The 15,099-nt window shown below is 43.1% G+C and overlaps 1 protein-coding gene across 1 annotated transcript in view; it reads left to right on the forward strand.

Annotated features, from left to right (window-relative positions):
- Positions 1-532: 532 nt before the first annotated feature.
- The window catches only part of TMEM233 (transmembrane protein 233), a 120,409-nt gene continuing 105,842 nt past the window's right edge, over positions 533-15,099 (forward strand). The window contains exon 1 of the mRNA XM_075853959.1: positions 533-712. Within this exon, the coding sequence (XP_075710074.1) occupies positions 533-712 (180 nt within the window). The remainder of the gene's footprint in view (positions 713-15,099) is intronic.

Raw genomic sequence — 15,099 nt, forward strand, 5'->3', positions numbered from 1 at the left:
GGCGCATGGATAGTGGAAGATGTGACAAATTTATAAAGAGGTGTGTCACATCTTACTCCAACTGGGTTCCTTTTAAGACTGGCGTATAAGACGTCAGTCATAATAAATTCTGCTTCTGTGTTTTAATAATGTTTACTTCGGTCAGTATTATAACTATTATCCTCTTTTGATATAACCCCCTGCATCCAATATGACTGTACAATTAAGATATTGTGCAAAAATTTTATAAAATAACATAAAATACGAACAATTTGTAATAAACTTGCAATCTTCAGTTATATTATTCTACCAGTATAAGGCTTCAAGCATCACAACGATTCGACCTGACTGGTCTAATCTACATTCACTCAAGCCTCTGGTCTGACTTCTTGTACTTATAGCCTGGCTGCTGCTCCTTTGCTGATCAGGCATCAGCCGAAATGAGATCACTTCTTCCTTGAACTCCTAAATTGGGTAACACAGCCGCCCCTCAGCCTCAAACTGGACAGCTGAAGTTTTCTGGATAGACCAATTTCTGTACACTGATTTTTCCATGTCTCAAACTCCATGCAATCCGGAAATCAAAAGGGCTTTAGAAAAAAGCCCGGAAACTAACATAGAAGATGAATCCACGCATGGTCCTACGCCAAGCAATTACCTGATCCTTTCAATATTTTCCTGTTTTTGCCCGGCTTACCCAATAAACATCGTTGCATTCGTTTTTTCTATAATGGTAAGTGCCAATAGTTATTTCTATTATACAAATATGTAGCCACATGAATATAATCTCAATCCTGTAGCCAATAGGCTTTAGTTTTGTGATGTCTTATTATTTAAACAGCTTTCTATAATGTTATTATTATTCATATTATTATTGACAGGTAAAATACATTGATAATTCAGTTGAGCATATTGAGTTCTAGTTCGTGCTTGTTGACTTAGTAATTATAGCCATCCCACTATGTGACAGTAGTGAGCCCAAGATAGAAGTAGGGATAATACTGTGAGGGAGAAAGTAAGCGTGCATTAATTTAATGGCTATTATCACCATTTACTGGGAAAAATATATCTGCTTGCTGTATTTTTGGAGCAAATTAATTTCTAAATGAGAAGGTCCTTTATGTGCCATTTGTGCAACATAGGGCCCCAAGATAAAGTTTGGATAATGGCTCTCATCTACGTAAATGTGGATTAATCTTAACCTAAATATCTGTTGTAAATGTAATTGTCTTATCTGTTTATCTTTAAGATGTAATTTATCCATTATACAGATCAGGGGCGTAACTAGAAAAGGCTGGGCCCCATAGCAAACTTATGTAGGGGCCCCTCCCCCTCAAGCAAGAACATTTAGGTTAAGGCCACGCGGAGCGGCCCTGACACGGTCGCGACACTGCCAACAATCGCGCTGGCACTATGTTAGGCGTGTGTAATGATAGGGGTAGGGAAAAGGACAAGTGAGCCCTAATCTACCCGCCACTCTGTCCCTGCCTACTTGCAACGACCCGCCCTAGGCGACGGGGTACAACTGGACGGCGGTCCCTACGCTCAGTAAGTGCACGAGACAAACAGACAAGGGTACACAAAGATAAGGGAAATGGGACAGTTGCCCACGGCAACACCGAGAGCAACAAGAGAGGTGAACGAGCCGAGTCAAACCAGGAGTGTACGAGGTACCAAACGCAGAGCAGGAGAGTAGTCAGTAAGCCGGGGTCAATATGGAGCAGGATCAAATAGTCAGAAGCTGTAGCTGGGCCAGGAAACCACACGAGAAGAATCACAAGCAAGGAGGAACAGGAAAGGCAGGTATAAATAGACAGAGGGCGGGAGCTAGCTGAGTCCTAAGCCTGCCAGCCTGAGTGGTGGAAGCTGGAGTCAGACTCAGAGACATAGACTCAGGTGAAGACTGATTACCTATGGGCATTAACCCCGAAGCTGTGCCTGGCAGATCCTTTACAGCGTGGCTGTTAAATACCTTGTTAAGGGGTATTCCGGTTACAACAAGTTACCCCCTATCCGTAGGGTAAGGGGTAACTTGCTGATCGGTAGGTGTCTGACAGCTCGGACCCCCACCGTTTGCGGGAACGGGGAGCCAGGAGTTGCCCGAATCCTAAGTTTGAACCGAGCGGCAGGTCGCTCATGCGCACTACCGCTCAATTAATTCTCTATGGCAGCACCGGAGATAGCCAAGTGCAGTGTTCGGCTTTTTCCGGCGCTGCCATAGAGAATGAATGGAGCAGCAATGCGCATGAGTGACCTGCCGCTCGGTTCAAACTTGTTGTAACCTGCAAAATTGTGCGGCCACAAAGAGTGTTTTAATTCATGGTTCCAAGATTTTGCAGATAAAGGGACGTTTTACCCGCATTAATGTGCGGCCACTAACAGGCTATTTGACAGCCGCATCGAAAATGGTGCCAGCGCGGTTGTCGGCCGCGTTTCGACCGTTTCAGGGCTGCTCCGTGTGGCCTTACCCTTACCACATCAATGTAAAAGTTTTGACTTTTATTGCATTTAATTATCAGACCGGGAAAAAAAAAATTAATCCCCAGATTAGACCCCGATATAGCAGTCTCAGTGGCCTTCTTAGTCCTTTTTTACTTCTTAGTTCTTTTTTACTTTAAGGTGCCAGGATTTTTTTTTTTGTTTAAAGACAGTATAACTATAAGACAACTTTTCAAACACATGATGGGCTTAGATACACCTTCCCAGCAGTACATTGACGCTGGAAATTACTTGATAATGAAAATCAGAATTATGGTGCCTGAAGCCTGTATCCATAAATGCATCAGCCCTGCCCCCAAATACGTTGCCCTGTCATAAACACTAATGGATATATGATAGTTTTCCTTTTAATAATACAGTCATACACTTACTAAATAATACCAGTGTACAAAAACCAAATAATACTGCCACACCATGACCACATATACCTACCACAAAAACCAATACAACCAATAATTTAACCATACAGTGCCCATATAGTGGTCGCATACCAGTTCTGCACTGGCACTTTACAAAGTATTATCAGGCTGTCAATACAGTGCAATGAATACAGTACAATTAAATCCAGTGACTCACAAGGGACATTGTCTCTGTTTGGACTCATTCACTTGAGTTATCTCGTGAGAGTTTACTGCCTAGATATCTTTATCTTTTCTCTTTTTCAGTAAATCCTCACCTGGTACAGAAAATGTCCATCCTGCTACCGCCTTTAACAGAGTTCTACTGCTACAAAAATAGTGCCACAGGGCTCTGTATGAAAGAGTGTTTTAAAATTTATCATACATTTCTTGATTTTTAATTTACCCCAATTTTATTTACCCTGATGCACTCCGCACAGCTTATTCTCCTCATCTTTCCCTTCTGAGCCCTGCTGTGTGCCCAGGTAGCAGATAACAGCCACATGTAGGGTATTGCCGTACCCAGGAGAACCCACATTACAATTTATGGGGTGTATATCTCTGGTGGCGCATACTGGGCACAATATATTGGACACTGAAATGGCATATATATATATATAAAATTGCAAATCTCACACTGCACCATCTGCTGCGCACAATACCTTTCACACAATACCTGTGGGCTCGAAATGCTCACTACACCTCTAGATGAATGCCTTAAGGGGTGTAGTTTCCAAAATGGGGTCACTTCTGGTGGGTTTCCATTGCTTTGATATCTCGGGGGCTCTGCAAATGCGACATGGCACCCGAAAACCAATCCAGCAAAATCTGGATTCCAAAGAACACATAGTGCTCCTTTCATTCTGAGCCCTCCCATAAGCCCAAACGGCAGTTTATCCCCACAAATGGGGTATTGCCGCACTCAGGACAAATTGGGCAACAAAATGTGGTCTTTTATTCCTTGTGAAAATAAGACATTTTGAGCCAAAACTATACATTATTGGAAATTTTTTTTTAATTCACAGCCAAATTCAAATTAATTCTGTGAAAAAACTGTGGGTCTAAATGGTCGCAACACCCATAAATGAATTCCTTGAGGGGTTTAGTTTCCAAAATGGGGTCACTTCTAGTGGGTTTTCATTGCTTTGATACCTCTGGGGCTCTGCAAATGCAACATGGCACCGGAAAACCAATCAAGCAAAATCTGGATTCCAAAGAACACATAGCGCACCTTTCCTTTTGAGCCCTCCCATGAGCCCAAACTGCAGTTTATCACCACAAATGGGGTATTGCCGCACTCAGGACAAATTCGGCAACAAAATGGGGTGTTTATTCCTGTGAAAATAAGACATTTTGAGCCAAAACTATATATTATTGGAAAAAAAATTAAAATTTTTTAATTCACAGCCCAATTCAAATAAATTCTGTGAAAAAATTGTGTAGTCTAAATGGTCATAACACCCATAAATGAATTCCTTGAGGTGTAGTTTCCAAAATGGGGTCACTTCTGGTGGGTTTACATTGCTTTGATACCTCTGGGGCTCTGCAAATGCGACATGGCACTCGAAAACCAATCCAGCAAAATCTGGATTCCAAAGAACACATAGCGTTCTTTTCCTTCTGAGCCCTCCCATGGGCCCAAACGGCAGTTTATCACCACAAATGGGGTATTACTGCACTCAGGACAAATTGGGCAACAAAATTGGGCATTTTGTTCCCTGTGAAAATAAGAAATTTTGATCAAAACTAACATCATATTGGAAAAAAAAAAAAAAATTAATTTCACAGCCAAATTCAAATACGCGCTGTGAAAAAACTGTTGGGTCAACATGGTAACAACAACCATAAATGGATTCCTTGAGGAGTGCAGTTTCCAAAATGGGGTCACTACTTGGGGATTCCTACCATTTTGGCACCTCAACAACTATTCAAACCTAGCATGCTGCCTAAAATATATTCTAATAAAAAAGAGGCCTCAAAATGCACTAGGTGCTTCTTTGCTTCTGAGGCTTGTGTTTTAGTCCACGAGCACACTAGAGCCACATGTGGGACATTTCTAAAAACTGCATAATCTGGACAATACATATTTAGTATTGTTTCTCTGGTAAAAAAAAAAACCTTCTGTGTTACAGAAAAAAATTTAATACAATTGAAATTCAGCAAGAAAAATGACATTTGCAAATTTCACCTCCACTTTGCTTTAATTCCTGTGAAATGCCTGAAGGGTTAAAAAAAACGTTCTAAATGCTGTTTTGAATACTTTGAGGGGTCTAGTTTTTAAAATGGGTTGTTTATGGGGGTTTCTAATACATAGGCCCCTCAAAGCCTCTTCAGAACTGAACAGGTACCTTAAAAAATAGGCTTTTGAAATTTTCTTAAAAATATGAGAAATTGCTGCTTATGTTCTAAGCCTTGTAACGTCCAAGAAAAATAAAAGAATGTTGAAAAAATGATGGCAATCTAAAGTAGACATATTGGAAATGTGAACTAGTAACTATTTTGGGTGGTATAACCATCTGTTTTACAAGCAGATGCATTAAAATTCTGAAAAATTCTATTTTTTCAAACTTTTCTCTAAATTTTGCAATTTTTCACAAATACACCATGAGTATATCAACCAAATTTTACCCCTAACATAAAGCCCAATGTCTCATGAGAAAACAATCTCAGAATCGGTTGGATAGGTTTAAGTATTCCGACATTATTACCACATATAGTGAAATATGTCAGATTTCAAAAATGGGCTCTGAGCCTTAAGGCCCCAACTAGGCTGCATCCTTAAGGGGTTAAGGAGCACACGATTTCCATAGAGAATTTAGGGAAAAACCCTTGCCACCACAGGCATAATTTGAAGCTCCTGGGCTACAATGCAAAATCTGTAGCTACCTACCATGTGCCATTTATAATGCTGGTGTCTTCTTATGTGACAGAGGGGCCTTTGTGTCCCTTCAGACACCAGGGTCTGGGAGTGACTGCTACTTCTGATCACCTTATAGCTAAACCATACTTCCCAACCGTCCCGGATCCGGCGGGACAGTCCCGGTTTCTCACCGCTGTCCCGCCGTCCCGGGCGGTCTGTAAATGTCCCGCTGGGCGCTGCATCAGAACAGCTGATCGCTGCTGACTGCAGCAGCAATCAGAAGAAGGCAGGAGTCTTGCGGCGGTGTTCTCACTGGGATCGATGCCGGTCCGTGAGTGGACCAGTCCAGTCACCTGACCTGTCACCTGACCTCACCGGTCAGGTGACTGGACTCGTTCACTCCCGGGCCGGCATCGACACCAGTGAGAACGCCGCTGCAAGACTCCTGCCTTCTTCTGCCAATGAGCGATGGAGCTTTTCACACGACCGATTTTTTGACGGCCCGGGAAACCTGGCTATTGACCATGCCCTATTTTCAGAAGTCTATGGGGTCAGGTAATACACAGCCATCACCGGATGTGTCCCGAGTGACGGCCATGTATTCCGTCGCTCGCGCTCTCCTCCTCCTCCTCACAGTGCAGAGTTCGTGTGAGGAGGAGGAGGGTCTTTTTTTGCTCCCTGTAGGAGTCGGAATCCCTAATCCCCGGCCGCGGATTGGGGATTCCGCTACAGGAGAAGTGAGTGACTACACTGTCCATATATGGACACAGCGACATCACTCACTTCTGAAGCGGAATCCCCGACCCTGTGGCCAGGGATTCCGCTACAGGAGAAGTGAGTGACTACACTGTCCAAATATGGACACAGTGACGTCACTCACTTGTGAAGCGGAATCCCCGACCATGTGGCTGGGGATTTCGCTACAGAAGAAGTGAGTGACCACACTGTCCATATATGGACACAGTGACGTCACTCACTTCTGAAGCGAATCCCTGACCCTGTGGCAGGGATTCCTCTCCAGGAGGTCAGTGACTACACTGTCCATATATGGACATTGAAGTCAGTGACTTCCCCTGGAAGGGTGGGATGGGTGCAACCTACAAGGGGCTGTGTGGCATTACCTACAGGGGGCTGGGTGGCATTACCTGCAGGGGGCTGGGTTGCACTACCTACAGGGGGCTGGTTGGCATTACTTACAGGGGGCTGGGTGGCATTACCTACAGGGGACTGGGTGGCATTACCTACCAGGGGGGCTGTGGCATTATCTACAGTGGGCTGTGTGTCACAACAAATTTAAATGAACTTCATCTGATTTTAAAACGGACAGGGAAAAAACGGATGCAAAACGGGTCAAAATCGGCTGTTAAAAACAGCAACATGGCCTGGAACAGAATCGGAACGGATGCAAAACGGCCGGGAAAAACGGCCCAAAACGGCCGTTTTTATCGACCGACAATCGGACCCTGTCAGGTGAATAGAGCTTATCTCTACCGCTCTCCGCTCTGGCGGCAATGTGGCACCTACAGGGGGACTGTGTGTGGGGACTGTGTGTATATCTATCTAGAGGGGTGCTGTGTGTGACGCTATCTACAGGGGTGCTGTGTGTGGCGCTATCTACAGAGGTGCTGTGTGTGGTGCTATGTACAGGGGGCTGTGTGTGGCGCTATGTACAGGGGGCTGTGTGTGGAGCTATCTACAGGGGGCTGTGTGTGGCACTATCTACAGGGGGCTGTATCTGATGCTATGTACAGTGGGCTGTATCTGGCGCTATGTACAGGGGGGCTGTGTCTGGCGCTATCTACAGGGGCTGTATCTGACGCTATGTACAGGGGGGGCTGTGTGTGGAGCTATGTACAGGGGGGCTGTGTATGGCGCTATCTACAGGGGGGCTGTGTGTGGCGCTATCTACAGGGGGCTGTGTCTGACGCTATCTACAGGGGGCTGTGTGTGGAGCAATCTACAGGGGGGCTCTGGTGGATGATTTTTCCATTGACCGGTAGCAGAGTTACACAACTGGAAAAAAAAATCCCCATCATGTAACTCTGCTACCTGTCAATTGAAAAGTCATCCACCACAGGGTCTCCCTCTTGACTTTCATTGTTCTCAGCCTTTGGGTTTGTCCTGCAGCTGCTGCCGTGATGAGCAAATGTTATACCCAAGATAGGAAAAGTAACACAAAGACGATATGACCGGATCCATAATATCTGTGATATCCAGACAGTCTAGAGATCCGCAGTGAGAATGTGCGCGCGTTATGTGCAGAAGAATCTGGCCGTGATTTGATGTGTTTATGCGGAATATTGGGCGTGGTTAGGGGCGTGGCTTAAAATGTCCCTCTTTTCCGAATTCAAAAGCTGGGAGGTATGGCTACACCCCTGGTTAACTCTTATATCACACAAACGTATCATTATTTAACTATACTCATGTGCGACAAAAAAACATCTAACCATAAGCTAAATCTTATTTTTGTGTGGGAACAGGGCCCAATTATAAACTAGTAATGATTGCATTCACACTGGCCTAGAGGTAGGAAACACTGGTAGATGAGGTGCTACAGATAAAAAATAATATGACACAATGATAAAGGATAGTCTTTCCTCTTAATAACATTCCCTGCAGTGGAAACCTGAGCTGAGAATACATCAGTATCTTTTTTTCAGCTAGTGATGTGACATAAATATGGATTCTTTCAGACGCCCCCTTATTTGACCTCAGTAATGATAGGCAGGTGCAGCCTAAGAAAATAAATATATATTTGTTCTGCATTTCAGCTGAATTTTTGCACATGTACATTGATTTTTTAGAGAATAAGATGGCATTGTGTAGGGTTACAAGCCAAGACAAAAGGAAAAATATCATTTGAGGGGGTTGTAAGTGATTAGAAAAACATGGAGGAACTCTTCCAGAAATATCCATGGTATGTGTCTGGTATTGCAGCTTAGCCCTATACACTTCAATAGGGCTGAACTGCAATACCAGACAGAGCCTATAGACAAGAGTGGCGCTGTCTCTGGAAGAGTGCATCCAACCTTTTTAATTTAGCATTTAATATTGAATGAGCCAACAAGTGCTATATTATTAATCATTACTTGCTATCAAATGGGCATAGAAAAATCAGTAGCACATGTCAAGAGTTATCTTCAGTAATTAACCTATTGTTTAAATCTAATTTTCATATTAAAATATTTTTTTGTAATACACTTTTTATTCATGTTTTACTTAACCCCTTAAGGAGCAGTGTCGTAATAGTACGGCCCTGGAAGGAGTTCTCAAGGAACTGGCGCTCTGACCGCGTGGGAAATATCACTGTGCCCGTGAAACCAGCAGCAGGACCACAGCTGTAAGGCTGGGTTCACATGAGCATGTTACGTCCGTAATGGACGGAACGTATTTCGGCCGCAAGTCCCGGACCGAACACACTGCAGGGAGCCGGGCTCTTAGCATCATAGTTATGTACGACGCTAGGAGTCCCTGCCTCGCTGCGGGACAACTGTCCTGTACTGTAATCATGTTTTCAGTACGGGACAGTAGTTCCACGGAGAGGCAGGGACTCCTAGCATCGTACATAACTATGATTCTAGGAGCCCGGCTCCCTGCAGTGTGTTCGGTCCGGGACTTGCAGCCGAAATAAGTTCCGTCCATTACGGGCGTAACATGCTCGCGTGAACCCAGCCTTATACAGACATGGTACTGCTGCAACTGCCGGGATTGTTAATGACTCCGATCCCTGCAATTTAACCCCTTAGGGTATGTCCACACGCAATGTTTTCAGCCATAATTCGGGCATTTTACGCCTAGAATTACGCCTGAAAAAACGCCCCTAATACGCCTACAAACATCTGCCCATTGCTTTCAATGGGAATTACGATGTTCTGTTCCCACGAGCCTTTATTTTACAGCTCCGTATTTTCAGACGTTTCTGCTCACTGCGTGTGAACATACCCTAAGATGCCTTGGTCAGTAGCAACTTTGGCATCTTATGTGTTTGACAGAGGGAGGTGCGATATATTCAGTGTTTATTGGTGAAAAATTGCAAAATTTAGAGAAAATGTTGAAAAAATAGCATTTTTCAGAATTGAAATGCATCTGCTTGTAAAACAGACGGTTATACCACCCAAAATAGTTACTAGTTCACATTTCCCATATGTCTACTTTAGATTGGCATCGTTTTTTGAACATTCTTTTATTTTTCTTGGACGTTACAAGGCTTAGAACATAAACACCAATTTCTCATATTTTTAAGAAAATTTCAAAAGCCTTTTTTTTAAGGTACCTGTTCAGTTCCGAAGTGGCTTTGAGAGGCCTATGTATTAGAAACCCCCATAAACACCCCATTTTGAAAACTAGACCCCTCAAAGTATTCAAAACAGCATTTAGAAAGTTTATTTAACCCTTCAGGCATTTCACAGAAATTAAAGCAAAGTAGAGGTGAAATTTGCAATTGTAATTTTTCTTGCTGAATTTCAGTTGTATTCATTTTTTTTCTGTAACACAGAAGGTTTTACCAGAGAAACAATACTAAATATGTATTGTCCAGATTCTGCAGTTTTTAGAAATGTCCCACATGTGGCTCTAGTGCACTCGTGGACTAAAACACAAGCCCCAGAAGCAAAGAAGGACCTATTACAGTTTGAGACCTCTTTTTTTATTAGAATATATTTTATGCAGCATGCCAGGTTTGAAGAGGTGTTGAGGTTCCAAAACAGTAGGAATCCCCCAATAGTGACCCCATTTTGGAAACTACACCCCTCAAGGAATTAATTTATGGCTGTTGTTATCATTTTGACCCCACAGTTTTTACACAGCACGTATTTGAATTGGGCTGTGAAATTAAAAAAATGACATTTTTTCCAATAAGATGTCATTTTTGATAAAAAATTCTTATTTTCACAGGGAACAAAATACCCCATTTTGTTGCCCAATTTCTCCTGAGTGCAGCAATACCCCATTTGTGGTGATAAACTGCCGTTTGGGCCCATGGTTGGCCTCAGAAGTGAAGGAGCGATGTGTGTTCTTTGGAGTGCAGATTTTGCTGGATTGGTTTTCGGGTGCCATGTCGCATTTGCAGAGCCCCAGAGGTATCAAAGCAATGGAAACCCACCAGAAGTGACCTCATTTTGGAAACTACACCCCTCAAGGAATTCATTTATGGTTGTTGTTACCATTTTGACAGCACAGTTTTTTCACAGCACCTATTTGAATTGGGCTGGGAATTTTAAAAAAAATATTTTTTTCCAATAATATGTCGTTTTGGCTGAAAATTTCTTATTTTCACAAGAAATAAAATACCCCATTTTGTTGCCCAATTTCTCCTTAGTGCGGCAATGCCAAATTTGTGGTGATAAACTGATGTTTGGGCCCATGGGAGGGCTCAGAAGGAATGGACCACCATTTGGTCTACTGGGGATTTTCTGGTGCTAAGACATGTATGCAGAAGCCCCTGAGGTACCAGTACAGTTGAAACCCCCAAGAAGTGACCACGTTTTAAAAACGACACTCCTTAAGGCATCCATCTAGAGGTGTAGTGAGCATTTTGACCGGAGACATACACCCCATAAACTGTAATGTGGGTTCTCACGGGTATGGCAATACCCTTAATGTGGCTGTTATCAGTTGCCTGGGCACACGGCAGTGCTCAGAAGGGAAAGATGAGGGGGATAAGATGTGAGGAGTGCATCAGGGTAAGTAAAACTGGGGTAGATTAAAAATCTAGGGATGTATGATACATTTTGAAGCACTCTTTCATACGGAGCCTTAGTTTTTCGGGACACGTGTCACATTGATTTATTGTGCCCTTCCTTATCCCCCTCTTATAGCAGACTTTGTACCTCTTTTGACTTTTTTCTTTCTTGCCAGTTTGGGGAACTTCTCCTGGAAAGTGTTGCCCTGGTACGATGCGTGTGGCCCCGCTTCCAAAAGTACTGGGTGCCCCCCCCTCTTGGTCCCTAAAAATTAGTTTATTGATAACCACCTCTTGAAATTCCAGGAAAGTTCCCATCTGGCCTGCACATCGACGTAGCATGTACACATTTTACAATGCCATGTGTATGATGTGCACGGCCAGCTTCTTATACCACACCGCATCGTGCTGTAGGGCTTCAGGGCTTGATCTGACAAGTCCACCCCTCCCATATACCTATTGTAGTCCAGGATGCAGTCTGGTTTGGGGGTCTCTATACTGGTACCTCGTACAGGTACATGGGTACTGGTGTGACATCTCTCTTGTCCTTGTACTTGACACACAATATATTGCTGCTAGAATGTGCCCTGCTATCACCCCTTCTGAGTGTTTGCCCAAGCAGAGTCTTAGGGAGGCCTCTCAGATTTCTTCTAGCAGTGCCGCATGCCGCAGTACTTCTGGAAGCGAGGCAGTTGAAGAGTGGGACGCTGGTATAAAAATTATCCAGGTAGAGGCGGTAACCCTGGTCCAGCAGTGGGTGCACCAAATCCCACACAATTTTTGCATTAACTCCCAGTTAGGGGGGGGGCATTCTGGGGGCTGAGCACTGGTGTCCTTCCCTTCATATATCCTAAATTTGTAGGTAAACCCTGTTGCACTCGCACAGCTTATACATCTTCACGCCATACCTTGCCCTCCTACCCGGCAGGTACTGGCGGAATTGAAGCCTCCCTTTAAAATGTACCAAGGACTCATCAATAGAAATACACGTCTCGGTGGTGTATGCTTGGGAAAACCGGGCACTGAAACGGTCTAATAGGGGTCTCCGTTTATACAAACTGTCAAAACTGGGGTCGTCTTGGAGTAGACATTAGGAGAAGCGAAGTATTGCCTCATTTTTTTTTTTTTTTAGGTTCCAGTTCTGAAGTTGCTTTGAGGGGCCTAAATATTAGACACCCCCATGAAACACCCCATTTTAGAAACTAGACCCCTCAAAGTATTCACAACAGCATTTAGAAAGTTTATGAACTCTTTAGGTGTTTCACGGGAATTTAGAGCACAGTAGAGGTGAAATTTACAGTTTTTTTGTCAGAAAATCCTTTTTATACCATTTTTTTCTATAACACAAAAGGTTTTATCAGAGAAACGCAACTCAATATTTATTGCCCAGATTCTGCAGTTTTGAGAAATATCCCACATGTGGCGCTAGTGCGATACTGGACTAAAGCACCGGCCTCCGAAGCAAAGGAACACCTTGTGGATTTTGAGGCCTCTTTTTTATTAGGCACCATGTCCGGTTTGAAGAGGTCTTGTGGTGCCAAAACAGTGGAAACCCCCCCAAAAGTGACCCCATTTTGGAAACTAGACCCCTTGAGGAATTCATTGTAGTTTTCATGGAGTGCATGCGGCTTTTTGATCAGTTTTTATTCTATTTTTAGTTGGCGTGGTGACTAAAAAACAGCAATTCTACTATTGTTTTTTTATTCTATTCTTTTTACAGCGTTCACCGTGCGCTATAAATGACATATTCACTTTATTCTGCATGGCGATATGATTACGGCGATACCAAATGTTTATAGTTTTTTTTATGTCTTATGGCGTTTGCACAATAAAATATGTTTTGTAAAAAATCATTCACTTTTTGTGTTGCCTTATTCTAAGAGCCAGAACTTTTTTATTTTTCCATCAATAAAGCCGTGCGAGGACTTATTTTTTGCGTAACGAACTGTATTTTCCATCAGTACCATTTTTAGGTACATGAGACTTTTTGATCTCTTTTTATTCCATTTTTTGGGAGGTGAAGTGACCAAACAATTGTGATTCTGGTACGGTTTATTATTATTTTCTTTTACGGCGTTCACCGTGCAGGATAAATAACGAAATAATTTTGTAGTTCAGGCCGTTACGGACGCGGCGATACCAATTATGTATAGTTTATTTGTTTATTTATCTATTTTTATTAATAATAAACGACTGATAAGGGAAAAAGGGGGATTTTTACTTTTATTACTTTTAAAACTTTTATTTTCTTATTTTTACACATCTTTTTTTAACTTTTTTTTTACTTCATTACTTTGTCCCACTAGGGGACTTGAGGGCAGGAGGCCCTGATCGCTATTCTAATACACTGCACTACTGCGTAGTGCAGTGTATTAGAGCTGTCAGCTACTCACTAACAGCAAGCATAGTGGGCACTGACTTTGTCAGGACCCACTAGGCTTCCATCGATGGCATTGCCAGACGCCATTGTTTGGTGTCCGGTTGCCATAGTTACCATCGCCGGCCGCTATCGTGTAGCAGGCCGGCGATGGTTGCTTAACCCCTAAAAAGCCGCGATCTCTATTAAACGCGGCTTTTAAGGGGTTAATCAGCGGGGACACAGCGATCGGTCCCCGCTGTAGGAGCTGCGGCAGCTGCTGTACGAGACAGCAGCTGTCACAGCTCCTGTATGTGTCGGGAGGACGGCCGAAACGGCCGTTACTCCCGAGACGTACTATTAGGTCATGGAGCGCGAACGCTACAGCTACCATGACCTAATAGTACGTCCAGGAGCGGGAAGGGGTTAACAGTATTTAAAGAGAATCTGTCACCACATTATAAGTGGCCTATCTCCTACATAAGGAGATGGGCGCTGTACTGTAGGTGACAGCAGTGCTTTTTATTTAGAAAAACGATCTATTTTTACCACGTTATTAGCGATTTTTAGCTTTATGCTAATGAGTTTCTTAATGCCCAAGTGGGCGTGTTTTTACTTTAGACCAAGTTGGCGTTGTACAGAGGAGTGTATGACGGTGACCAATCAGTGACCAATCAGCGTCATACACTTCTCTCCATTCATTTACACTGCACTAGCGATATAGCTATATCACTATATCGCTATGTGCAGCCACATAAACACACTATAACATTACTGTAGTGTCCTGATAATGAATATACATCACTGCCAGCCAGGAAGTGATGTGTATTCAGAATCCTGACACGTCTGAATCTTTTCTGTGAGATTACCAGCAAGGCAAACGTAATCTCGTTTAAAATGACAGTTTACATCGTAATCTCGCGAGATTACGTTTGTCTTGCTGGAAATCTCACAGAAAAGATTCAGACATGTCAGGATTCTGAATACACATCCCGTCCTGACTGGAGGTAATGTATATTCATTATCAGGACACTGCAGTAATGTTAGTGTGTGTGTATGTAGCTGCAGATAGCGATATAGCTATATCGCTAGTGCAGTGTAAATGAACGAAGACAAGTGTATGACGCTGATTGGTCCGCGTCATACACTCCTCTGTACAACGCCCACTTGGTCTAAAGTAAAAACATGCCCACTTGGGCATTACGAAACTCATTAGCATAAAGCTAAAAATCGCTCTTAAAGTGGTTAAAATAGATCGTTTTTCTAAATAAAAAGCATTACTGTCATCTACATTACAGCGCCCATCTCCTTATGTAGGAGATAGGGC

Source organism: Rhinoderma darwinii, chromosome 1 (genome assembly GCF_050947455.1).
Source record: "Rhinoderma darwinii isolate aRhiDar2 chromosome 1, aRhiDar2.hap1, whole genome shotgun sequence".
Lineage (NCBI taxonomy): Eukaryota > Metazoa > Chordata > Amphibia > Anura > Rhinodermatidae > Rhinoderma > Rhinoderma darwinii.